The sequence below is a fragment of the Enoplosus armatus genome, chromosome 1, assembly GCF_043641665.1.
Source record: "Enoplosus armatus isolate fEnoArm2 chromosome 1, fEnoArm2.hap1, whole genome shotgun sequence".
In the NCBI taxonomy this organism is placed as follows: domain Eukaryota; kingdom Metazoa; phylum Chordata; class Actinopteri; order Centrarchiformes; family Enoplosidae; genus Enoplosus; species Enoplosus armatus.
Genome location: NC_092180.1, coordinates 14,814,587 through 14,841,235, shown reverse-complemented (window position 1 = coordinate 14,841,235; position 26,649 = coordinate 14,814,587). Strand labels below are relative to the sequence as shown.

General features: G+C 43.2%; 1 protein-coding gene across 1 annotated transcript in view; it reads left to right on the top strand.

Moving 5' to 3' along the window:
- zfhx3b (zinc finger homeobox 3b) overlaps positions 1-26,649 on the top strand; it is an 87,667-nt gene that overhangs the window by 4,157 nt on the left and 56,861 nt on the right. The window contains exon 3 of the mRNA XM_070901956.1: positions 2,572-3,068. Coding sequence (XP_070758057.1) covers positions 2,572-3,068 — 497 coding nt within the window. The remainder of the gene's footprint in view (positions 1-2,571; positions 3,069-26,649) is intronic.

The window sequence follows — 26,649 nt, the reverse complement described above, 5'->3', positions numbered from 1 at the left end:
ATAGTGTGCATGATAGGCCTACTGTCATGAAGACTACTACGCTCAATACCTTAATCTCACATCCATAGTAAAACCTTCTAGGGCACAAGACCAGTCTGCCAATGAATTTGATCTACAAATGTATAGCTATAAATGTGCCAAGTAGCCCTGAGGTAATTTGTTTTTCCTCTAATGCAGTCGTTAGCAGGATATCTAAGTGACACTGTATTGATGTAATTTTGACTGAATTTTGTTCAGTTCACTTTGTGATACACAATTTTGCTCACAAAAGATGAGTTAGAGGGCCACAACCTCTATGTTCTCTTATCCCTGCCCTCCCCCTCAGGCAGCCAGCCTCAGCCTTTTTATGTAATTATTCCCAAACTGCTGCTGAACTTCACCACTGGAGTTCTCAATTTTTTCCTACTTTGTAATTGCAGCTATAAATTTTATCTTGGTCAAAGAAGGGAGGTTAGAGGGCTCAGCATGGGTAATTCAGCAGCATAGCAGAGTGTTTGGCATGCCAGTTACAACCCCACAGTTTGTACAGACTTGTCTCCAACTGTCGCCAGTTCAAAGACACAAACAAGAATTGATTGCTGTGACTAATTCTTTTTTCCCTCTTCTGCCATCTGGTTCATTTTCCTGTGAGGTGAGTTGTAATAAGCATGTTACAAGGGAGGCAATGATGACACAGTCTGAGGCCATAAACTACAGTGGTGTCATCCTCGGTCACACTTTAAGGAACGCTTAAAGCCATCATACACAAACACTCTGATATTAACTCTACAGTGCGATACATACGGCTCAGTCAATCTCTTGAGAGAATCTGCCATCATAAGAGATCTCAGACCAAGTAGCTAAAGTGAGAGGTGTTCTTTCATGCTATCACTGTGGATTTTTTTACTTTTGAGCGTATTGCCGAAAGAGATAGATAACAAATGTTGACCTCACATGATCTCAGCCTCCTGGTAATCCTCGTTCCCAAAACTCAGCCTCAGTAGTGAAAGGAAGATATGAGATAGAGTGCAAGAGAGTTAAAGAGAAGGGTGGGGGTGTGACTTTAAGATATTTCTGCTGAAATGTGTTGTCTACAGTACATTTTGAAACAGCACAAAAGGCAACTTTAAAACATTAGTTTTGGAAAGTGAATAAGTCAGAACCAGAATCAAGTCAGAGTCATTTAAAAATGATTCACCTAGCACTAGCACTCTATCTTTGCATAGATATGACTCTGAGTTGACATATATACCTTTACATTATGGTTTCAGTATAAAAGAACCTATATAAAAACAGATGCAAAGCTACAAATCAGAGTCTTTGTCTTATGGTCTACTACCAGAATTTAGTGAGTAACAGGATCCACGTCTGTGGTAAATCATTGAATCTGCATAGTAATAGAGCATGAGAGCCAGGTAGAAATTAGAGATGTATGGTGCAGGAAAAGACAGGACTGGGATAGCATGCATGTGCATCTGTGTGTTTGTAAGAGAGAGAGTGTAAGGAACCATGACTAGGGAGCTGGGTCTGTGAGTGATTTTAGAGGGCTTCTCAAAGGTCTCCCTCTCCTGGCTATAAAAACGCAGGTAATGGAGAAAAGTCCAAGAGCAGGCTGCATACTGCAGCAATAAATAAAAAGGAGCTGCTGGAATTAATTTAGTGTAAAGCCAGGCGGGGTCAAGCCTGCATGCTCAGTCTGGGCAGTTAAGATTAAAGATCAGCAAGCAAAGGCAAAAACTCTGGCTGCTCTTACCTCATTTTTTTAGCATTCATTTTTAAAGTCAGCCTTCCCAGACTGTATAGACATCAGTTCTGTGGTTGGTGTCATAGGATATGTGCTTGCTGTGTTTTTTTCCCCCTCTCCATCGTTTAGACTCAGTACCAAGCAGAATTAATCTGTTAGGTGTCCATATTGATTTAGAGGCAATCTGGAGAGAAAGAAGCAAAAGAATCCAAGCAGAGAGCTGGATTTTTTTATATTATTATTCAGTGAACAAGGGCGATGGATTTGATTTACAGTAATGTGTGCATGGGAACTCCTTAGTTCTTCAGTAATGATAAAATAACTTGCTTTTTCTGTGGAGCTCATGGCCTCTGGAGTTGATTTACAGACAGGCCATGAAAGTGCACCAGCCCAAACAGGGCGATGTGTACGTTAATTCTCTGGCAGTGTGAGGTTTTGGTCCCAATGGAAAAGTCCAGGCTTTCCTATTTCTCAGCTCAAAGCAAGGATAGCTATAGGCTCATAAATACATATATGTACTTTATCCTCAATGCCATATCACAACGACAGCCAGAGCGTGGTTTTTCAAAGTTGAATAGCTTTACTTTACCAGTGATTTTATTCATAATGAAAGTGGCACAACCTATGACTTCCTTTGGAAAACACTGTGCTCTCTAACTCAAAATAATAAAATAATGATGTACATGTCCTGATGTGAATTTCTGAGAGATGAAGTGATCTTTGAAAACTGAACTGTGATTAAGACTGTCAGCTTTGAATCTGTCTTACATAATGCTATACTGTATATATGTATGCAACCATCTAGATACCTTTTTTAATCCTTTTGCTCTTTCTTTGTGTCTGTCTAGTAGGTGGGGAGATCCCTATGGACGTGCGGCTGGGTGGTGGCCAGTTGGTGTCTGAAGAACTGATGACCCTGGGAGAAAGTCTATCACAAACCAGCGATCCCTCCCTCAAGCTCTTTCAGTGTGCTGTGTGCAACCGCTTCACCACTGACAACCTGGATGTGCTTGGCATGCATATGGGAGCTGAACGGAGCCTACCGGAGGAGGAGTGGCGCGCTGTGGTGGGCGACTCTCACCAGTGCAAGTTGTGCCACTACACCACTCAGCTCAAGGCCAACTTCCAGCTGCACTGCAAGACAGACAAGCATGTGCAAAAGTACCAGCTTGTGGCCCACATCAAAGAAGGGGGCAAAAGCAACGAATGGCGCCTGAAATGTGTGGCCATAGGCAATCCAGTGCACCTGAAGTGCAATGCCTGCGACTACTACACTAACAGCCTGGAGAAGCTGAGGATGCACACTGTCAATTCCCGCCATGAGGCCAGCCTCAAACTCTACAAGGTTAGTGGTCCTCAAGCTCCTTTTTCACACCCACCACTCAACCTTGTCATGACAGTGTATGACAATTTTCACATCATTTCTGAATATATACATAACTGGCAGGACGGGTCTGGAAACATTTATAATCAATGCATGCAGCACTATAGCCAACCTACGATATGTTAATGCTGTCTATATTATTGCGCTGTTTGAGGAGAAGTAGTACGTTTGAGTCATATTTGTCATGTATTTTATTATTCAGTTGAACTTTGATGAGTTTCACACAAATGGCGAAATATGTCCTTAATCCTCTCCTTGCAAACCTGATACTCCACAAGACACAGTAAATGTTCTAGTGCAGCCCACACCACTAAACTAGCTGCTCTCCCAAGGCATGAATGATAGCTTTGTTGTGTCACTCTTGCCTTCCCAGTAGTCATATACAAGCATGGCCACACTGCTGCCATGAGAAGAACATGGCAGGGGAAACAGGTTTGGAGGCTTAGGGGTGAATCACTTGGAGACGAATGAAGAAGTGTGAGGAGACAGAGGTTTGGTGCTAATACTCCTCGGAGCGGGAAAGGCTGAATCGTTCTCGACAGCCGTATTGATTTTTGCTGGACTTGGAGCTTCACCTTCTCCTCTAATCATTCCATAATAGCCAATGGATGAACACTCTCCGAACAAATGGCCATAAATCTAACAGGCCTGATTCCACTTAGGTACCTATCCTGTGTGTCTGCGGCTTCGGCCACTCTGCGCTTAACCCAAACTGGCATAGCTGCGCACGCAAACACACATACAAACGCTGACATCACATACTCCCTGTAAGCCTACACTACATACACACCAACAGAACATATAATACTGTAATGTGCACTGTCTCCTAGTAGATGTTGCCTTTCACTCCACTCCATTGTCAAGGGAAAACTATTTAAACAATTCTATTGCTTGACACTTTTATATTGATATCTTAGTGTGTTATAGTATTATGTCTTTTGGAAAGGAGGCATTAAAAGGCATGTGAAAAATGTGCTGCTTCAAGAATTGTGTTTTAAACCCCTTCAAAAAGGCTATCTATTTTAAAATAGAATATAAAAAGCATTATGAATGGTTCCTCAGAGCCACTGACACGACAGACACGGTTCCTGTCCACAAGACGTTTGTGCTGAATTAACAGTAAAAGAGAGAAATACATTTTCAGCCGTTAAAGGGGCCAGGGGACACAGGAGAATATAGTTTGGCTTGTCAGTCTATGATTTTCACCAGGACAAGTGAGAAGACCACAGGAACATTTTCAGATGCACAGGGTATTTATAGATACATACAAATGCAAATATGCAACGTAATCTGCGAATGTGTTGAGTCAGTTGTGAGACAGCAGAAAATCATAGCAAGATATCCTCGTGTCATCCTCTCCTGGCCTTAGCTCCTGGACTTACTGGCTCACATTCCAATGATAGTCTCACATTAGACCAAAATAGACAGGCTCTGGCATACTCTGTCTCTTCCTTACACCTTCTGGAGGGAGAGACTTGTTTTGTCCCGTAGGATAGGGTACAATTTATGTTACATTATCTTTGTGCTTTACACTTTGCTGTGAGCCCAAAAGGCAAAAGAGAAACACATTTTTTTTCTGTGCGAGTTTTTAAGAGAGAAGAGACATATGTCATACTGCTGCTCAGGCTGTGGGGGATTAAATATGTACAACACATCCAGGCATGATCATTTTTTATGACTTAAGCCTCTTAAAATGGCTCCATATTTCTTAAAACCAATTGATCTTCCCAGTAAGAGTGTGTGCATTTGTCCAGAAATTACCTGCTCTCTCAACCCAAGAACACTGCGGTCCTCATAAGCTCTCCTCATCCCAGACACTACTCAAAAACAGAGATGTTCATGAGCTGACAGGAAGTATTACAATATTTTATGACTCACAAATGTGATTAGCGGACAACAAGTACATGGTTGTGAGGCCTCTTTGCAGCACTGACTCCCCACTTGACAATGTCACAGTCTTCGTACCACGTTCGATTTACTGTCCTGGTAGAGATACTGACAGGCAGAAACCCACAGTGGCCCACAAGCCTGTAAACCTAACTTGGTATATTATGCAAAGACGAAAAAAGAAAAATCACCATTCATTTATTCCTCCCCAAAGAAATCCGATGCAAATAGCACCATTTTTAACCTTTTTGGGGAGAAAATAAATCATCAAGTCAGCATAAACAGGCTGTAAGATGTGGGAGATGCTTGGGACACTTCACCCAAATCACACTGGTTTGCATTAAACAGGCCCTTTGTGTGCACAGCTCCATATAAATTGGAGCCTGTAATTACTGGAATTAAAAAGGAAGGTTTAAACTGAGGGCTAAGCTGGATGGGATAATTTGAGAGTCTGTGGTATGCGGCCCATATTAGGGCTTTCTAAAAATATCACCCCCACCACCCCATGTATTGGAATGTTCCAAAAGACCACAGAAAGATCCAGCAAGTCATCCTAACCGCACTGACCACCACACAGTGGGGGGTGGTGCTGTCTTCCCCTGTGTGCTGTGTTCTCAGTTGAGAGATACCCATTCTGAGCATTGTGTGTTCTGCCAACACACCCCTGTGCTCTGAAGCTAACTTTCACCTTCACTTTTTCCCATGGACCATCAGGTTTTAAGTGGCTCTGATGATAGCATGATGGTCACTCATCCGCTCCGGGAATGGTCACTCCTAAACACAAACAGATGGGTTCTGTTGCAGTATCCAAATAACCCAAACGTTAGTGTACTGTATGTTTTTAGAATATGTAGCTCTCCCCTAAGTCTCTCTCTTCATATTCAACAAACCCAGATTCCATTGTCATTTTACATTTAGCCACGTACATAATATGTGAATATGATAGCCCTTATACCACTAGCAGTAAGCCTCAGGACTGGGCTATGTGTTAGTGTGGAGGTGAGATGAGTGGAACTAATCCAGCTCCCAGGCCTTGGCTGCCCTGGCTAGACAGAATGGGTGGGGCCTAACCAGGCCCAGCCACAGGCCTCAGCTTCCAGTCAACGGTTGGGGGAAAGGGGAGGAGCATGGGGGGTTAGCTGGCTACCTTCCTTGTCTCGGGGGCCGGTGCAATCGGCGGTAATTGAGATTGATTGGATGTTATTTTTCCTCTTGCAAATGTAGTCCATTAGCTTGGCACATGCATAATCAGTTTAGAGCGCAGTTAGCCGAATGTAATCATGTTCCTCGGTGTCTGCTAGCACAAAATCCACTCCAGATGCCGCTTGGCCATGGAAAGAAAGGGAGAAAGTGCCGTCACTATCAGATGGGGAATCTTTAACCAAGAAAGTCCTGACACCCCTCCCTCTGTCCTTGTCCCGCTCTATTGAGCACTCACATAACTGTACAAACTTTTCACCTATCTCTCTCTCTGCCTTACACACACAGTCACGTCCACTGTCTGAGAAACAAGGCTTTTGATCATATGTTCTGCACTTTTAACTGTACTAACATAGTGTTAAGTGGAGCCCAGCAGCTGGCCCATTAACGAACACAATACATCTGTATCTTGGATGTATTACTGCTCTTATTTTACTCTTCAGTGCAATCCAAATGAATCAGTGAACACTGCAGAAAGAAAATGTCTACACTCTGCGGAGAGCAAATAATCACAATGAAACATAATAGAGGAAAAGAGGTATTAATGTAAATGAAGGGATTAGTGGTTACATGAAAAGGCATTAAGGTGTTTCACTGATGATCCTACTCAGCAGAAGCACTGACTTCTCAGACTCAGGAATGCAAGCCGTGATGACCTCTCCCCATTAATCATCATAACTACCAGGATTGATTCCAATCGTCTTGGACTATACAGTAGTTTGTAGTTGGGGTATAATAACAAATAGGTTATAGTTGTATTCCAGGTGTAAAAAAAAAATGCAGTTTAATAATCAAATGAAGCTATAAATTGTATTTTGGACTCATGCAGGAGATCAGTCCTGCTGACTGAGACTTAGACCAAATGCCCACTAGATGACAGGATGGCTGATTTTGGCATCCCAGATGAGTTTTCAGATTTTTGCACATCGACAGGATTATTAGGATTATTAGGACAGGATCTTGTTGCCCCTCGCCACTGTGACAGGGTCAGCACTTCCATGTTTAATTCCTCTCCCAAGCTCCTAAACATTTCTAGGATGTCCCAGTCGTGCTTGATATTTTTTGGTGGTAGTGTGGGCAAATGAGTTGTCACTCTAGCCAATGTCAAGACAGAAATTACGGCAGGTATTGTGAGATGTCCTGTGGCAAAATGATGTGTAGTGGGCGCCTGGCCTTACCCACTCACCCACCAGACATTTCTAAGAAGAGGAGGCGTAGGAGGAGGATGGAGAGACAGACAGGAGAGAGGGGGTGGGGGGGCGACAGGAGGGTTGGAAGGATAGATACTCTGCTAATTATCATGGCTAGCCTATGATTGTTCAGTAATAGTGCTCAGTGGGAAAGGTTGCAGCAGTTCCAGGAAGAGCTGAGCTCTGATTTACTGGTACTACCGCTCTAATAAAGCGCTCGCTGCACATCCTGGGAGACAGCCCATTCTCTCCTTTCACATGCACAAGCGTGTGAATGCACACACAAACAGACAGACAGACACACACACACACACACACACACACACACACTGAGCAATCTTGTAATCTAAAGTGCCAGCAGATGACAACATAGAGCTCATGAAATGTATCATTTTAATTGTTCATAGAGAAGTTCTCATAATATGATTTGGTACACGTGATGTACATGCAATCAAAGGCATAACATCACACTAAGGAAGTATTTAAATTCTGTGTGGGCCCCTGTAACACCTCCTCAGTCAACACAGCTATGATCCTGAACCCCGGTTACCCTCTTTGTGTCAGTAGTTGCCTGCAGGGTGTTGAACTCCAGTCTCTTACCTCAAACAGATCTCAGTTACTGTGAGTGGTGGGTGGAACGAGGAAGGAGTGGCATACAACAGAAAATAAGGGTGGATTGGAGAGAGGGGCTGTCAGGCAAAGTAAGGGGGGCTAGTAGGGCTTAGTGTTTGGCAGTGTGCAAGAATTTCACAACTCTTCGAGCTCCCACCCCTTGAGCAGGCTGGGGAAAGGGTCGGGCTTTGACCCGTGGCACAGCTGCTGCTGCTGCTGCTGCTGCTGCAGTTGCTGCTGCTGGTGCTTGTATGTGCAACTGCCCTACTGTGGCTTTAAAAGTGACAGTGAAAGAGAGTGAAAGAGGGAAAGCAGAAAGCTGCTTAGACAGGGGAGGCTGGACTTTTCCCAGATTTTTTTCAATGGCTGTTTACCGCAATTGCCAGAGTTAAAAGGGCCCAGTGCATTACAGACCAGGTTCTCCATCCCGGGTCTGTGGTGGAGATAGAGATGCATTCTCTGTGTTCCATCACACAGAGCCATAGGAGGATTAGAGAAAGGATGGAGATGATGTGTTACATTATCAGCTGGGAGTTGGAGATCCTTGGTCATTGTGTTAATGATTGTTTGTTTTGATGAGATCTTTTTGTTTTTGGACAAGAGAAGCAGAGCACGCTCCTGCTAATGTGCAAGTTAGCTGCCGATCCGTTTATCTCCAGCCTGATCAACAGAAAAAGTAGATTGGTGTTTGAGGAAGTGAAGGAATAGGAGGCATGCTTATTTCAGTTTATTCCAGATATTTGTATATAGTGTATAGTGAGTGGTTTTGTCACTACAGGCTGTGATGTATGGTGTAGATATACAGTTTGTGCCTCCCAGCAGATTCCCCCTTTTTGCAGTCAAGAGACAGTTCCATCACTCTGCTTCTATCTACATTAAGTTGTTTTTTTGTCCCACCTCATAATTACTCACACCTGCAGTCTATACCTGATGTTCAGGAGCATTTCCTGCATGGGGTCACATGATGTGAATGGGACCAGGAATCTGTACATTACAGATTACATTGTAATCTGTAATCTGCCAATGTACAACTCTTGGCACCAGGTTGTCCAAGAGTTGTCTTCCGCGCCGTACACGTACATCAGACCCTGCCCCATCTTCTTCTTCTATTGAATTTTATGGTGGTTGACATACGTAAGTGTTGCGGTACCGCCATCTGTTGGACTGTCCCTTGCCCCATCTATTCTGGCATTGCCATGGCATGTGTGAAAAGGCACAAGACGGAAATGTTCCTGAATGTAGCTGTAACTTGTTAGAAGTTCCTTGCTCCTCACTTAAGAGCAAAGTACTGTTAATGTTATTGTCAACACACTGATTCTCTTGTTAAATCAAGCTCCCATAAAAAAGAGGACACATAAAGCTTTCCACGCTTAAACTTGTCTTAAAATTTTGTAATTATGACAAACGTTAAAATAAAGTTCTTCCCTTGAAAGTGATTGTGGGAGATGGGGGCATTATTGAGAGGACAATTATATCTTGGAGAAACTTGGGTCTCTGTATCTAATCTGTGCTATACTTTGGCTCTGCCTGCCTCTAATATCAAGATGATATTACAAACATATCAGTCATGGTCCTGTCTTTTTACCACCCCCACTGCAAAGATGCCAGAGAGATCGTATTCCTTTTGCCTTGTCTTCAAAAAGACCTGTTTATGATTCATGTAATCAGCATCTTTCAATTTCCTCTGAACTTTGGTAGTCAAACTGGAGTAAAATTAGTTGTCATGTAGAGTGACTCATTATATTTACATGAACTATGAATACCCACATTGAAGTGACTGATAAAGGCCTTTTCATCTTTTCCTAATAACTAACTTTACATGTGTTTGAGGGTCAAGTTACTATTTGTAATTATTTGTGGTGTCCTATAGGCTCACAAGAAATATTAATGTTGTAGCACTAATGCTAATACTCTTACTACCACTAATTTAGGGATTTTACTGGTCTACGGAGCACCTTAATGTAAGCTCTATTTCTTGTAGTGTTACTTGTAAGATGAAAGCGGCTGCACGTGGTGTGAAACACTGAAAGAAATCAGACTTAGCTACTCATATACTTGGATGCAAACATACTGTGTGGCTATCATGGCTTGAATGAAGTGTCTCACAGATCTTTTTACCCAACTGGTCAATACATCTGCCGACATTTAGCCACCGCACCTGAAAGACTAACAGTAGCAATTCACAGGTAAACACTGCTTTGATGAGGCCAGATGTAGGCTCCCGTGAATCTATGTAGCTCCTAAGCTGAAGGGATGGAGAGAGTGAGGCAGGCAGGCTTACGGGCTCTTTGCCATCAATACATCAGTGGCTAAGCCACCAGATTAATGGCCTCCGAGTGGTCAGGGCCACAGAACTACTCAGCTCAGGTCTGTGTTCAGTGGAGCTGTACATGAAAGCAAGGTAGGTGAAGAGACAGAAGAGGGGAGAGGAGAGGGGAGGAGGTCCTAGGTGCCAGGATGAGCACACATGGACCTCTATTTTGTTTGGGTTTGGCCTACAAAGTAGAGTCATGGGACAGATACATTTTACAAAATGATGGTTATATGGCCCTGGCTGTTGTTTCATTCCCCTTGATTTGTAATCTTCCATTTGTAAGTCCAAAATTATGTTTAAATAGCTAAACACATTATTATAAGCAGCATTAAGTCATTCTATGTACATGTATTTATAATTTAGTTCTAATCTAGTTTCTCAGTACAACATGTAGTGCATTGGCCAGCTCAACATAATTGCTCAACCTGTTAGCTTTGTTGTTTGTTGGAAGGCAGCTGGATTCAGACCCATGCTTGATTTACAGTACTGCAGCCATTTAAATTGCTCCTAAGTGCACAGAGCATGCACTGCCTTTGTTTTACTTAGGTTTTTCTTTGTTTTAACAAATCTGCCCCTAAGGTCTTTTCATTTTGTGGTGCATCGATTACTGTTGGATTGCAGAACTTCAGCAATTTCTCGCCTGGATTTCATTGGCTGTTTGTTGTTAGTGATGGGTCAGAGAGATGCTGATGCTTGCAACCATGCTGTTCTCAAAGCAGTCTATTTTGGATGGGTTATGTAGCACAAAATCTGATGTGAAGTTCTCTGTGCAGTGAAAAGTCTGCCTCACCTCTCTGTGACCACTATCAAGAGTAAAAATTAACCATCCACCAGTTTCCTGAGGACCATTTTCTGAGTAGGATTTTTATTTGAAACAGTGGGGCCTCAGAGGCCTTTTCTATGGTGCCAAGAGAGAATAGCCGTCTCTTCCTGAACTTCATGGCACTGGTTGTCCATCCATGTTTTGCCTAATTGCTGTGTGCTGGAGTTCAGGGTTAGAACTGGGAGCTGTAAATCTATCAGTGTTATGCAGACAATGTTTTCTCCAGATGTAGAAGAAAAGATTTCATCCTTTTGTAATTAAGCGGTACAGCCCAGGGTGTCATGCGGTTTTTATTGGGGTCCCTGGAAAAGATCATTTTGCACCTTGTTTTCTCATCATGCCTTTTATTCTTGAATACAAAAGATGGATAAAATGGAAAGATGAAAATGAAAAAAACAAGCAGAGAATAGAATCTCTTGTTTAAATTGTAATATGGAAATGACTAGCTAGTGATGTAAGAGGTAGCGATGGGGAGTGCGGGGTGGAGGCTCAAAGGGGACAAAGGCATAGTCATGGAACCAAAGCAATTACATAGTTCCCCAGATGAAGAATATCAGAAAAAAACCCTTCTTTTTTAACCTCAGGAATGTTCCCAAATGTTATCTTTCCCACGGGTGCCGTCTTCTACACCTGTGTTCTACTTTAAACTTACTGCTGGAATAAGAGCGAGGGGGAGTGAGTTGGGGAAAGTGATAGTGAGTGAAAGAGGGAGAGACAGCTTTAAGAGTTGGGGACAAGAATGCTCTTCAGCTTCTCAAGGGCACCGATACTTTATGGCCTCCACATTCCTTCATGACAAACTGATGCCCAGAATAGACAGAGTGGCGTTAGAAAGAAAAAAAAAAAGTTTAACTACTGTGCCTTTAAGCCACACCCCAACATATCATCTCCGTGCTCACCTTCACCTCACCCTGCTTCGTTTATGTGGCTAAACCTCAGGGTCACACTGTCTGACGTTTTTCTTTTACTAGCCAAAGCTGGTGAAAGCAAGGGACTGAAGTGCAGGCTTTTGTTCAGTGTAAGCAGTTTCACACATTTGTGAAGTCCTTTTCAATCCCATGTTGATTTACAGAGGCTTCTTTCCTCTCTGAGATCTCTTCAGAGACACAGACAGCAGAGGAAGTCTCCATAGCCACTGAACTCTTAGGCTCACACCCAGATCATATACTGTCATCCCTCACTGCCGTCCTTGCCAGCCCCACAAACTCTTTTTTATAATGTCACCACATTCAATCAACACTAGTCCTAAAATTAAGGACTGCTGAATAATTCAAACTTGGATCCTTCCTTCAGATGGCCTATCGCTGTCACTAGACAGGAATTTCCTTAATTTATGCTTGTTAGGTTGGAATAGTCATGTTGAAATAATTTGAACCATAAGGGCTGTCTGTGCAGCTACTGTTTAAATGAGAACTCTGGGAGCCGTTGAAGTTTGAACATGAAATTGTGAGATCTTGAATGCAAATTATTATTCAAATGATCAATGTATTAATTTGCATGCTGAGAGGCGTGGGGTGAGAGAGAGTTCTGTAAAGCAAAGTATTTTATTATTTGTTGATGTTTCAGGAGTGAGGGCGTATTCATTTTGCAGTTGTGAGTCCCAGTATGACCTAAATATCTCTCTCTTTCTCTCTCTCTCTCTCTCTCTCTGTCTCTCTCTGTCTCTCTCTCCCTCCCTCTCCCTCATATATCTGCCACACACACATCATCATCATCATCATCATTATTATCCCTCATACACACCAACAAAACTGTGCTTTTGTGATCTCAATGTTCAGACACAACTCACCATTTCACAGAGGACTTCTTTTTTTTTTTTTTCAGGGAGGATATGACCCCTGTGTTTCAATTTGAGTACTATGTTTTCTAATGTATTCACAACTTACTGTAGTTATCAGAAATACAAAGCCTGTTTGGTCTTCCTAATTCAGATAGTTTCATCTCCTCGTTTTTTTCAATCAGCTCCTTTTGAACTTCTGGGGAGATGAAATGTCAAAATGTCTGGAGTTATGGGATATTAAATAGACTTAAAACCATATACTTAAGCCTTAAGCAGTTGGAACTGGTTGAGTGAGGAGCGAAACCCTTCAGAACATGAAATTACATGAAAATCTGAGATTTCAGGACCTGCTGTTTGTACTCTGGTTTCCTACCATCTTCTCTTACACATCAAATGGAGCTTATCATTCAATTTTCCTCAATTTACAACTTTTTCTCCTTTTTCCTAGGAGCCGTTTCTAGTCTGTGCTTTCATTAACGACAGGTTGGGTGAAAAGGATGGAACAATTTGGTGATAGATCTTTTGGTATTTAGGATTATCTTTGATCTCAGGGGATTTTTGATTCTTTGAGTGGCCATATTAGATCAGGAGCTAGTTTGTGACTGAGCAGCCTGTATAGTGAGAGCTTGAGATTGAAATGTCTGGATAACATAAAATAGAGAAAAGCATATGTGTTGTGAATTTCATTCTAATAATTTATCATTGAAGGGTTGAGTGGCTTATAGCAGAATGCTAACCATGAGTGGTGCATGTAGTTAAGAGAGATCAGTCCTTACATCTGGAAGGAAGGTTAGGGCTTTTTAGATGAGAGATCCAGCATTGGAGTATTCCCAGTATTCAACTTAACTTTTAAATCATTAAACATGATGAAGCCATCTCCACAAAGTCAGGGGTTTATATACGAAAATCAAACACCATCTGCCATCTCTGATCAGAAGCAACAGCCATCAGGCCAGGGTTACCAAGGCAGAACAGGAAAAGCCATTAACTGCCAATCACTGCATCGATCGACAAGCCTGTCCACCACTACCACCCCCTCTCTACCCCCACCCACCCCCTGTCCACAGACACACACATACAGTTCATCAGCTTTTACTGTACAGTGCACACACACACTCACATACGCATGCACATAGCCTTGCATAAACCACTATCTCTTTGTGCACCCGCGCTACGTGATGGGTAACATTTGGTCAAGTTTGTCTCTTTCCCGCTTGAAGGCGTTATCTTTTAAATTATCTGGAGTCTAGATTGCCAGATCAACATTCTGTTCAGTTTAGATAAAGGTTGTCTGACTTTTTTATGTTGGCTCAGTAAACCCCATGTGTAACTTGAAGGACAGTCAAGATGCCGTTCAAAAGATATTTCCTTCTGAGCATAGGTTTGTAATCTCCTCATTACTGAAATGCATCTCAGTAAAGTCCATTGCCCTGTCAAAATGAGAGTAGACACTCCATTCTGCTTGGTCTCCCTCCACATTTTGGAGACAACCCTCAGATAAAAAAGGGAACTAATAGAGTCAGTGAAGGGCAAAAAGGAAAAAAACAAGATTGATTTTTTTTTTCCCTCCATTTTCAATGGTGTCGCTAGAACTGAGGGTCATTAGAAGAATATTTACCTACTTCCCAATTTAATAGAGATGCTGTATATCAGAGTGATCTGGTTCAGAGGTCAGGGCTGGGGGGAGCAATTAAAGCATATGGATCCAGAAGCTCTGGGCCTGTCCCATTGTGTGTGTTGTAGGCAGAAAAACAGATAGGTGAGCTAAAAGGGAGGCAGAGGCAATATGTATTGAACATGGCTGTATTAATTAATTGATCTTTGTTACTGATGAACTAGTGATGCATTAGTCAGGGGCACGAATGCACATGTGTGTACGTGTATGCATTGACATGCATGGGTGTGTTCTTTATTGTGTACTAGTTCACCTATTACATATAATTTTATATAAGTTAAACCAGTGACCAGTAATACATGTCTGCCTGTGCCGTTGATGTTTGTTTTTCTTTATGGTATCATACTAAATGTGCTGTCTTTTCTCGTACTTGGTTTGGTTAGGTCAGCCTTCTCTGGGGCCACACAATAGCCAGAGACAGAACAGATATGATGGATGTGGCCTGGGGCCTATGCACTCGCTCTGCGTCTGCAGTGGCCTCATCCACGCATCAGCCACAGGGAGAGGGAGGGAACGCAGTATGGAGGGAGGGAAGGAGGGCAGAGATACAAACCAGACCAGTCATTTTCCTCGTTCCGCTCATAAATATTTGTGTGGCTGATTTATAAACAGTGGAGCAAGAGAAGAGATCAAAGTGAACTGTAACGCTTATATAAAACTGGGGCTTTTTCACGACACTGCCCTACACACCATGCTCGTACCTATTAAAGACAAAGCGATATATCACGAGGCATATTGGCAAGAGTACTGAATGGCCACTCACACTTAAGAGCTCGGTCTTCCCCCAGTTGTGAGTCTAGTTCTTATAGTGCTACCCTCCAAGGTTCTCAAACACTAGTTAAAGGCCATCAATATGTGTTATAGCTAAAACTCAACCTGCTCTCAGCCTGTGTAAACTCCCCTGAGGTCAGTGGCTGCTTAAATGGCTGTAGTAATGCCAGGCAGCCATATTAAAACATAGCAGTGCAGTGAAGAGTCACTGTGTCCTGGTAGTGGTAGAGTAGTGTTCGTCACAGTAGACAGCTGCACATGCTGATTCAGGCAACCAGCTGGCCAGACGCAACACAAAGGCCAAGCCTCCTGTACAGCAGCGAGGAGGGATTAGGGTGGGGTGAGACAGTGTGTGTGTGTACACTGTATATATGTGTGTGTTTGTTGGAGTTGAGTACTGGTTTTGCATAACTTAATGTGTTCAAGCACTGGCAGAGACAGACACCCACATCCACAGCTATAGCGCTCTAGGCCTACTAGGAACAGAGCAGACATTCCACACCTACAAGCAGTGTTTACCTCGTGCCCGCCCCACCAACCATACGCACGCACATACACACATTTATCTCCCGTCCTACACCAGCCCCCACCCCCACCCTCACCATTTGTTCTTGGCCTGGGTGCAAATGTGGGGGAGCGAGAGGTGCTCTCCTCTGCCTCTGGCCCTGAGCAGTTATAGCTGGCAGATGCAGAGGAGCTCCATGAAGATGGCGATTCGCTGACCTCTGTGGGAGGGAGAATAGCACGGGTAATGGGAGAGAAAAGAAGACCTTTTTCAATGGAGACACCCCCCCCCCTTTTGTCCACCAGCAGGACAGGGTGTGCTCAGTGTGCTGAGGCCTGGGAGAGTTGCTGCTAAACAGCCTGTCTCTCTGTCAGTCTGTCTGTGTGTGAGTGCCTGGAGACATCTGGTTCTCTAGCTGTGGGAATACGGTGGCATTATTTTTTTAGGCACTTCACCTAGAGCTTACATAACACACCAGTTTAGGTTGTGTTGTACGACTGCATAGTAAATTATTATAATTGGCCTCTGTATTAAATAGCAATGATTTGAGAATGCGTTTTTTTTTTTTTTTTACTGCATGTACAGAATATCTGTACAGTCAATGGGAAAGAGAATCCAGATCTGTTTCTATAGCCTCCCCCTGTAGTTTGAGGGTATGCTGCTATGTTGAACAGCAGTTAGATGAAGCACCCCTTGTCCTATATGTTGCTGTCCTCCCTGAATTCTGCTGTATATATTGCGTGTGAGTTTGATCAGGTAGGAAAGCATTGTAGGAGGGTTTGAGAGAGAGTAGACTGCAGATTGTCTTACCTCTGGTGTGTCTGAGTTTCTGTGCGGGGAGTTCAAAGTCCTGCTGAACATCAGAGGGCTGATGCTGAGTGAGGCTGACTAGCTGCAGCCTGTGGTCTGGGAAGGGTTACTGAATTATTACTGATGGTTTCAGGGGTAACTGTCCGACCACAGGACTGGGGAATATTAATCATTTATTTGATTGTCCGCATGTGCTGATTAATCAATTTGAGTAGGATCTGCAGGATTAACTACCCTATTATTCCCCTGTAAGAACAGATAAGAGATAAGACTTTAAAATATCATATTCCATTTATCATTTATTTTTAGGTCCCTGCTGATGAGGGTGAAATAAAAACTGAGGTGAGATTAGGCAGAACAGCAACATGGGGAAAGTGTTGAGGGAGGAGGATAACAGAAGGAGGAAAAAAATCTCTTAACTGCAGATTTTAGTGCTTCAGAAGATTGGGGAAAAGATATAGCTTTGTATTTCTTCAAACATGGCACAGAAAACCCAAGTTGTGCAGCTGGGAGTGAGAGAGCGGAGAGAAAAGGGGGGCGGAGAGACGAGAGGAACAGGAAGTTGATGGGAAAGTGATAGCTGTCTCCACCTGGAGTATAGCCTGAGCTGTGTGTTAAGAGGGAAGGCAAAGCAAGGGAAAGGAGGGAGCTGCTGCAGTTGACTCCTATCCTGTACTCTGGTTTAGGTAAGTTTGGCTCTCATACCAAGTATAGCTAGCTAAACTGATCCAACAATGAAACTATTCCTGGTTACCCCATTCACTACCTATTCAGTCAATAAATTCTCAATCTGCCAACTGTTTAATGTGTTATGTCATGTGGTAATGCCTTTGATTCCAACATGCCTCCGTTTGTAAATACAAGAGGCACTCAAAAGGCTGTGGTTTCTTTACAAGCATGGCGCCCCCGGCGCTTTGGTTGGGAATGCATTGAGAGGGAGAAGGATTGAAAGAGTAAAGGAGGGAGTGAGAGGTGGTTAGAAACTGTATACACTTCCCGTTGCTCTTCTGCCAACCCCTCTCCCTGCTGCCTCTGGTTGCGCATGCAGGCAGTGAGTGAGAAATGTGAGAGGGAGGAGTATATCCTCTCTCCTGGCTGAACACAGCACCGTAATTATGCACTTTTCAGCAGGTTTTACCTTTAACACTTTCCTCCCAGGGTTGAGATTAGTGCTTTCCATGCTTGATTTACTGCACAATTACTGAACAAGAGCTCAATGTAATCAATAAACAGGAAGGGGAAAAGTGGTATGCTTTGAAGTATAGTTTGAGATTTTTTGCACGATTGAGCAGTGTATATGGTGTAGCCAGGAAGGGCAGCTTGGCTGCGATGCCAGCCTGTGAAATATCTATTATATCAGGCACGCCTCTTTGCTTTACCAGCTCTCTAAGCCTCTTTACAGTGCTCAACTACTGGAGTGGAAAATGACATCTTTTTTTTCTGACCACTGCTTAACACAGAGGTCAGCAGCAAATTGTCTAATAAGGACATTCCTCCAAAACATTAGATTAAAATCACAAGTTGTCCTATAAAATTGGGGCTTAATGTGATCTTATAACTTACGTGCACAAGTTACATGAGAAGGGATACAAAGCACTCTTGTGTGGTAGCTTGCTATGCCCTGTATTAAATGTCCCCAAATGGGCAGCCAGCACAATGACCTCCATGATGACACTTGCTAATGGCATGAGCGGTTATTTTGGGAAGCTCCAGTGACTGGCCATCACAACTCTTTCTGGGGCTTTGTAAAGCTTTTTGCCAGCATGACCAAAGCAATAGGCCTCTTCCAATTAGTCTGGTCTGTGTTTGATTTTTAGTGATGACAACTATATCTCAGCTGCAATTATGCTGCACTGGGAATGATGAGGGTTTAGGTTATTGATCCTCAATTGATCACCCTGATCAATGAGCACTTTTGTTTCTTTTTTATGGAAGTGGAGTTATGTTTTTTTCTTTGGCTAATGAGCAGGCCCAACAGAATGACCCTGTTAGCAAGGCCCATATGTATTAGTGGCTATGCTCATGGGAAGGAGGGGGGCACTGTACAGAGCACCATTTTTCAACACAAGTGCACCACCTCTCTGTGGGCACAGGTCAAAGGCTACGATGGGTCTTACAAAGAAAAAAATCAAAATTTGGCCCCTATGAGGGGGGACAACAGCTGTGTCTTTTCTACATTTTAATTATCGGGGTCTGATTCAAAAAGATAATAGCTCAAAGACTGAATAATGAACAGGAAGGTTCACAGGATGTGTAGTGTTATTTTCTTTAACAAAGACACTGGCACTCTAAATAATCCAAATTAAAGATGTAGTTTTATTTTTCAAACCACTTAAATGTTTAGCTTTAGCTTTAGTCTACACCAAAAGTGCAATGTCTGGGTTTCACTCATTAAAGTTGTAGCTTTTTAGTTGCCCGGTATGGAAGCGTTGACAGGTGAAACTGGTGGGTGTTTGGTGTATGAATTGCTTGAAGAACCCTCAACAGCAGTTTCACTCCAACAAGGTACTTCATGTTCCATGCAAATAAGCCCACATATAGACCCACTCTGTATATTCACCTCCACTCAACCCCACTCCACCCCATTAATTTTCATTTTAAGAAGAGGACCTCTCAAAGGCCATGTTGCTCCTTTTGTCAGCGCAATGCTGCTAATAAAGATAGCTGCGTAAGACTGGGTTAAATATTGACACTGGCTGAGCACATCATCACTGTTCTTAATTAGCTGGTGTCTCTAGCGAGCTTGTGCGAGGGCAGTGCATGAACAACTAAACATTTCCCCTTACGAGATCTCAAACACCCTCTCCCCAAAACACATTTCTATGAATTTTACATAAAAAAGGATACAGGATAGTCAGAAAACATACAGTGTTACAGCTATCACAGCCTTATTGCGTAGCCTGAAGCAGCAACCAATTATCTGGTAATGAAATATTTACACTACCAAACTGAGAACGCCAGAGGTGAAAGCTAGATAATACAAGCCTGAGGAGACTGTATTCTGTGTCTCCTCTCTGCCGTTACGTCAGCAAAAGGTGGAACAGGAGATCAGCTAATGACAATAGGCTTAGAAGTAAGAGCGTGGACAGACCTGCAGTTTAGTAATCATGGCTTTTGGTCACTCCTACTGCTGTGGGCACATTTTAAGGGCTTTTTCTGGGTCACAGTAGGTGAGAAGGTGGGAAGGGGATACATAATCGTAACATTGACTCTCTACAAGGCTGCGTCAGACATGTTAAGTTTTAGCTCCGGAGTCCTTTCGACTTCTGATGGCTACTCCCTCACAGTGATATGGCAATGAATCTGCATTCACGGCATAGTGTGATGTTTGTTCTCGAGGACTAATTGTGTTTGGGTAATGTTCCTGCTCTGAATTTAATTCTCACTGACTGCATTAATCATTACAAGTGGTGTTTGCCTGTATCTTAATCCAACACCCCGCTATCCCCCGACTCACCGTCTCCCTCACACTTCTTGGGCTCGATCACCTCCGCCCTCTCCAAACTTTTTTTTTCCATCCTTCGTCTCCACCTAACAAGCTTTTTGCTGCCCACATTCGCAGGATCTCCACAAGGCCATGCTGCCATTGTCTGGCTGGCAAGTGACAAATGAGAGGCAGTGAGGTGTTGGACACTCTTGTCAGATGTGTGGGTGCGGGGCTGCCTCTGCCTTTACCCTACTAACACATCAGTGACCTACAGTACAGCCGAGTCCAGATCTAGGTAGTCAGTCATCTTGTTCTTGTCTGGTATGCACACACTTCCATTAACAGCCCTATATAGCTCTGTGCATAAAAACAGTGCGGGGCCTTTCATACTTTCCTGAGATTTTTCCTCTTAATCACACGGAAGTCATAGATGCACAAGAGGATTCAGTTTGACTGATAGCCTTAGGTGTCCGTAGCCGAACATCGTCAGCTATTGCTGTGGTTTGCAGTGCAAACACTAACCCCTCACAGGAAGCATTTTAAAAAGCTGTATACTTCAACACGCATTCCATAGGGCAAAGCACAGGAGTACATGACTTGTCACGCTACATGTGATGTCGGCCCAATTCCTTAGCCAGAAGTGAGGGAGTGGTTTTTAAGGTAATATTAGTGGCCTCTGGATGCAGTCATTTGTCAGTCCTCTTGTGAAGAATACTCACAGGGGCAGAATATTGAGAAGTTAGGTTGGTGCTGAAGGCAGGTGTGTTTTTTCCCACAGACAGAGATATTCCTGTTTTGTGTTATCTGTATTCTTACCAGCAGTATGCCAGCCAAAAGATTTGTTGCGACACAAAACCTGTTCTTTTCCCTAATGTCAGGAGTTATTATTGTAATATGAGTATCAGTAAAACACTGATTCAATGCGCTATTATTCAAATTCATAATCTGAACATCTCATCCTGCTGTGTGTGTGTGTTTGCTTTGCTAAAAGGAAACTCAAAAAATGTTCTTCCCCAGCCCTGTACAAGTAATTATGGTCACCGCTGTCCAGAATCGAGCATTGGGATGTCGACACGGTACTGTGGGTAATGGAGAGAAGGGCCAGGGCAAGTCCTGATTTGCCCCATTCAGCTTCCAGATGGTACCTTGCCAGTACACGTCATCAAGTGGCTGTAACAGTTGTTTGGGTACCCCCATGGCTCCACCCTGCTCTCGCCTCCTGCAGGCAGACTTATTGTACTACAATTTTGGCAAGCTCCTCCCAGCATGGCTTTCATAAAAGCACCAGGAGGTTAAGCTGTTAATTAGCTACTGAAAGAGGAGGCCAACAGCTTGCTGTTAATTTGCTTTACTTTTTTTTTTTCTTATTTGGGGGCTGACATCATTTCCTGCCTGTTTTGGAGTCATCGCTGTGTGTCACAAAAGCAGGACCGAGCTCATTAAGAAGGGGGGAAATGTGTTTATCCGGCTACGATTAGAAGTGCACATTATGTATGTATAGCCATGCTTATCCAAATGTTCTTAATGAGAGAGACCCTGGACGCCAGTGTGGGGCTCCTGTGGGCATAGGCCCAGGCTCGTTATCACCACACAGGGCATTGATCTCTCTACCGCCCGCTTGCTTATCCTCCTCTTCTTCCTCTTTCAAAGACAGTGGCTCGCACATGAATTATGTGGACACATTGATCAGCTGATTGAGAGCTATTGTTTAGAGCCCTAGGTCATTATTGAAGGAGGGATTACCCAACTCTTGTTTTGTGCGTGCGTATGGGAGAGTGTATTACTCAGCTCCTTGTCACAGCACATACTCCCCTTAGCTCACCTTAGATTTGCAACGGCTACACAAATGTGCACACTTACACACACTCACACACAGTGCACATACAGCAGCTTACACAATCAACATGGCCCAAATGACTGCCTGCATTGATTGCTTTCCCTCTGCAATTATGTTCACATTGTTTACTTTCTAGCATCTTACTCATTCAAACGGAATTCAATAATTATTGCTTTATTTAATGTTAAAGTAAGTAAGAGTGGTGGGTGTGGAGCACCAGTAGCAGTATTGTCTTTAAGTGTCTCTATGACCCCTCCCAGGCTACTTTGTTTCATAGGCCTATGTTAAGTCATCCTCTCCAAGGACACCTACAGCAATCCATCTTTACCTCACTGCCCTCCCTTACGACACAGAGGTCCATTTTGTTTCTTTTTTCCCTCCCAGAGACAAATATGCAGCCTGTTTTTATTCGCCGGTAGTGATTGATCATTTCTACTGCAAGGTAGTAGAGGAAGCAACTTAGCACATTATGGGCTTTGAGACAGAGGGACAGGATGCAGTGGAGGGGTGGCAGGGATTAGGAAGAGTAAAGGAAAAGAAAGGACACGGGTGGGGATGAGGTTCAGGAAGCAGTAGGTAGGCAGTTTGGGACTGGGATACACAGTCCCCTTAAGCCGCAACCTAACTTTTAGGCATGTTGCAGCTTGCAGTGGCTAATTCAAAGCAGCCACCGCACTTGGCACCCAGTGGGGCCTCTGTGGTTGGAGCTGTTGTTCGTGCTGCTGGCAGACAGGGAATCACAGGCCAAACTGCAAGCACTCAGTGACTCCAGTCTCTCTGCTTTGCTTTCCTAAATAACCCGCTTACGTTCCAGGGGAATCCCAGAGTGCAGATTTATGAGAATCAAGCCCCCAACAAATCTCTGCACATGTGCAATACACTGCTGCTGGGAAGAAAGGGGTCATTACATGAAAATATTTTCATTCTCTAGACACTAACCCCAAAGTTAATCCTCATCATTAAAATAATCAGTTTTTAAATGTAACTTAATTCTTATTTATAACCCTCAGAATTAGGCAGCAAATAGGTAACTACTTTTTCAGATGTTTTCTTTTGGATGCAATTTGGGCAAAACAGGATAGTAACATATACAGTACATGCTTACGATGGCCACAGTTGTGACACAGTGAGACTTAAGCCACCCAAAGGTGTTTTCTTCTCCCTTCGGCCACGGTGTGTTTTTCTGCCCAACAGGCACATTACATTGTCTCCCTTCAGAGTGAAATACAGTTACCTCATTGGTTATAATGTCTGCCATGACATCACCATGTTTGAATAACAAAGGCTCTGATTGACTTAACACGTCTTAAGCCAGGAACTAGTTTGTACGTTTCTCAGGTGAAAGAGAAAACCTCTGTGATTTTAGATAAGGAGACAGGTCTGCCTTATTGCAGTGCATGGCATTGTGTTGGGTGTAAATTCAAACCTGTGTAAGTCTCCCATGAAATCCATGTATGCACATGCACAAACACACACACACACACATACACATACAAAGACACCAGCTTTTAGTGCAGAGAATCAGGCAGACAGTTACAAAGCAATATCCAGGCAGACACTCGCTGGCTCTCTCACAGAGGGAATTTGGCAGCTCTCTTAGAATTGATAGCTATTTAGCTCACAGATAGTCATCTGTTTTAATGCATTAATTTTGTATTAACAGCACTGCCAAATTTAATGGTGGAAATTAGGGTATGATCATAATGGTATTTGGCTGTATGTGTGTGTGTGAGAGAGAGTCTGTATGTGTTTGTGTGCGTGTGTGTGTGTGTGTACATTTCTGATGTCCTTCTTGTCTATACTTTTGTATGTGTTTGTTGCGTGTACGTGCTGTATTATACGGCTCCATTGGGAGCCATTCTTTGGATTTACCGGCTCTCTGTCTCCCTTCCACCCTTCCAGTAATACCCACCTCTATCTTGTGTTAGTTGGAATCTCTCAGCAACCACACTGTTTTGTGTTAAAGGTGCACTTTTACTTTGCATTTAAGTGGATGGAAATGCAGATGTATGCAGTGCTCTGGGTGGGTGGTGAAACTGATACAAGCACGTATTGCCCACTCAGAGGGCAAGGTGCACTGTAGAGTTGTGAGAGAGAGGATGGGGTGGTGCCCACACCGCCCCTGTCCCTCTTTACCTGAAAAAGCACAGAGCACTGCTTCAGCCTCCACAGAAAGAGATAAGGTGCTCCATGGAAGAGCGAGGCTTGAAAAACCATGATTACATTTTTAAACTATGAAAACCACCACAGTATAAAACAAAGCTTAGAACTTGGACCTTGCAGAGGAAAAAACAACTTGAAGGTGATCGATCGTGTTTAATGTAATTTAGAACATCTTTTAATTCTATTAAACAACAAAGGTAGTAAAGTGCCATTTAGGGTCATCTAACTAGCCTCAATTTTTACAGTAGCAGACCGCAAAGAACTTGCATCTTTCTTTTAAAACACTGCAATATTACTACAATATGAAGTATTTTAAGACACCATTAAGGCACCTACAATGAATGTGTCTTTGTGATCTTATCTGTTAAATCAGAGACTACATATACAGTACATTCACATGCACACAGCATGTCTCCCATGGCCAACGGAGTACACCACTATAGTCCAGGCGGTCACACATTTGTACTTGCTCGGCTGAATCTCCTATACGAGTGCTGTAAATTCCCAGACAGTTCAGTGGTATTGAATCCATGCCACTGACCCCGCCAGCTTCCCCCCATTATGCTCCATAGCTCCCCTCCTGTTGGGGCCTCGACAGGGCGCTTAGAAACCCCAGAGTCAGGCCGGCCAACTCCTCCCTGCTCAACATGACTTTTTCATTAAGCCGCCAAATTCCTGCACTCCAGTTGGAGGTGATTTATCAACTAGGGGCTTCATTGCAGGTTCATAGGAAACAGACATAGGCCCTGTCTCATGCATTATTATGTTTCACATTTAGAGTGTGTGTACGCATGCATGTGTGTGTGTTAGCCAGAGAGGGTGATGGACTGCGAGTGCACTGTGTCCATACTGCGTTTGGGCTCTTAGATGTGATCCGAGGAGTCTCTCACATGGATAATTGCTACGGAATCCAGAGAGAATCCATGTTAGAAAAGTTGGTGCGTGTGATGATCAGATGTTTTTTGTTCTCATGCGCCAAGCTATACTATTTTCCGAGGCTCTGCGGTATCAGTTTTGCCTTAGTCCTCCCTGGAATGTTGAATGAGCAGGGGCCACCTCGCTGATCACTCATTGGTTTGATCTCTTACCTCGTTCAGTGACTCTAAAATGCCCCAGACTGCCCTGGGTCATGGCCAGTGCAGAGATGGTGAAAGCGGTGGTTTACAGGTGTAACCATTTGACATTGTAGACAGAGCTACAAGCACTGGGGCAGGCCAGTTTTGGCCCTGTTGAGGCCATCTTCCTGGCCAGTCATGTTTATAGTGAATTATGGGCGATTCTGGGGCAGGCGGTCTGAGGTTCACTGCTATATAAACCCTGTGCTTTTTATGGGAAACTATAAAACTCCCAGGATTTTTTTTTCTACCTCCTGAGACTAGCTTTGATGTTTCGGTCAGGTGCTGTCATTTTTTTTTGTCTTCTTGTAGATTTTTGGAGCCTTGAGTCATTTGCGGCTAGAACTTTCTTTTTTTTTAATTCAAGACATCTGCTATGACTAAAAGCAGTTTGCCTGATGGATTTGGTGTTATCTATAACTGAATTTGTCTCTCAGGTTTCTCTCTACCTTAGTTCTGATGCAATATTTGTGCACAGAGGAAAAGGAGGAGAAAGGAGGAGGGCTCTCACAATATCCAGCAACACCTATTCATGACATCATGGATGGCTTAAAATGAGGCGAGAAAGGAGAGCACACAGAGACACAGAGCCTTTTACAATCACCTAATAACTCTATTACACCGAGCTGTGGGGCTCACAAAAAGCAGGGCGGGAAAAAAAACTCCTATTCCTTTTCCTGGAAGCGGTGTCTTAATGCACATTTTAGGTGTAGAAGTGAGAAATATGAAACCAAAGAGAATGAAACACAATAGCTCAGAAAACCCCATAGCAATATTACAATATTGCCAGAAAATTAAACATTAGGAGAAAGGGACAAGAGCATTTTAGGGAGGCATAATATTGTTATGACTTTTTTTTCACCAGCCTGTCAACACCTGATTTAGATGTAATGTGGTTAAATGTCTAATGTTTCAATTGCTTTTACGTTTCCCAGCCAGCCAAACAGACCATCCATTGCAGGAGAGGACAGTTCAGTTTCTTCTTGATCAATGGTTCAGTTTTCTGAACCTTTATCAAAGTGTAAGCCGGATGTATGAGATAAATATACACAGGGAGGTTTATACTCTTTAAATGCAGAATTGGTAATAAAACCTGGTTGAAAGTACTGAGTAGACCCAACTTTAATTACAATCACAAGCTTTCAGCAATGTTAATTATTTGAGTTATTGGCTTACTGCAGGTTAATATTCATCAGTGCATTTGACCTGGTTAGGAAACCTGCTTAGAGGATTCATTCACTATTAGATTTTTTCAATAGTGTTTCATCCTCATTTTGGTCTAACAACTGCCATCACCATTTACATGTATGACATATTACAATATACAATACATTTTTTGCTCTCTCAGCATACCTCACGGGGGACATGCAGGCCAAGGAGATTAGAGGAAAAAGAGGAAAACTTTTGGTGATTGACATTGATTGCAGCCACAG